General features: G+C 42.7%; 1 protein-coding gene across 1 annotated transcript in view; it reads right to left on the bottom strand.

Annotated features, from left to right (window-relative positions):
- The window catches only part of SPCS1 (signal peptidase complex subunit 1 homolog (S. cerevisiae)), a 2,080-nt gene that overhangs the window by 280 nt on the left and 607 nt on the right, over positions 1–1,193 (bottom strand). The window contains exon 3 of the mRNA XM_010141698.1: positions 878–964. Coding sequence (XP_010140000.1) covers positions 878–964 — 87 coding nt within the window. The remainder of the gene's footprint in view (positions 1–877; positions 965–1,193) is intronic.

Genomic DNA, 1,193 nt, shown 5'->3' with positions numbered 1-1,193 from the left:
TCCCTAACTATTGTACCAGTTAAGGTTGATACAGTTTCATACTATAAAGATGTATGTGTATATCTGTAGTTTACACTGGGTACTGTACAGTCATGGTTAAGCGTGACTGAAGCGCCCCAGCTCATTGCAAGGAGCAGAATGACAGCACTCACCCTGCAGAAAACATGATGCCCCTGGACTGCCAAGGTTGCACCAGGATCCCAGCCTCTCTCACAGCGCTGTGAGTGAAACCCTCCCCTTATCTCGCATGAGAGACAAGTACCTGCGGCAAGACTAGGGATGTGTAGATATGAAAGATTTGAAGGGATGATGATACAGTGGAATTATAGTGGCTTTTCAAAACAGTAGTGCATGCGTGTGTGTGTGAAGTAGTGATTGGTCAAACCATGTTGTATCTGAATGCTTGAAAGGGGTAAGGGCCGCGTGTACCACCACATCCGCCGTGCACCAGTGAGAACAGGACACCTCACATGTGTGGATAAGGAGCTACTCTTGTAATTCTCTGCTCCATGTCCTAGCCTGCCTCCTTGGCTGGCATGAGCGAGCTGTACACTTTTCCTGACAAGCTACTACTCCACAGAAATGCTCACTGCCCCTTCTGCTGTCAATGCTATCAGCTTGACTTAAAACTAACATTTAGTGGAAAAGAAAAACTAATTGAAAAGCAGTATTGAACTGCAGTGTTCTCTAAAATCCTGCTGCCATTTGAGAAAAGGCACTTCCTGGATGTAAAGCACTTTCTACAGATCAGAGTACAAATATGTATTAACAATCTGAATTACACAGCAAACATTTGTCTGTGCTGGCAGCTCCTTAATTTAATAATTATTTCAGGTTAAACAGTGCATGTATGTTCTGGTTTGAGGGAAATTCTTACCAAACACGATAAAGCAAATCCAGCCATAACTATGTAGACAGTCCATCCAAACTGCTCAGTGATGTATCCATAGATGAAACCAATTATCTGGGGGAAAAAAATTTAAAAAATCAAACTTTAAATAAACAAAAATATTTCCCATGCCATGATTAAGTTGGGAGGCAGAGGGGAAAAGTTAAAGAGAAAAACAAGTTTTTTCTAAAGCACCGTTCATACATCCTGCTAACATTGTTTTCAAAATTGTAGGCCAATAATAGGAGATGGAAAGAGCAGTCTTAATCCATGACAGCCCCCCCCCACCACCCCCCCCCCCACC

The sequence above is a fragment of the Buceros rhinoceros genome, unplaced genomic scaffold (assembly GCF_000710305.1).
Source record: "Buceros rhinoceros silvestris isolate BGI_N320 unplaced genomic scaffold, ASM71030v1 scaffold37328, whole genome shotgun sequence".
Lineage (NCBI taxonomy): Eukaryota > Metazoa > Chordata > Aves > Bucerotiformes > Bucerotidae > Buceros > Buceros rhinoceros.
The sequence above is the reverse complement of the archived record's forward strand: the minus strand, read 5'-3'. Positions and strand labels throughout refer to the sequence as shown.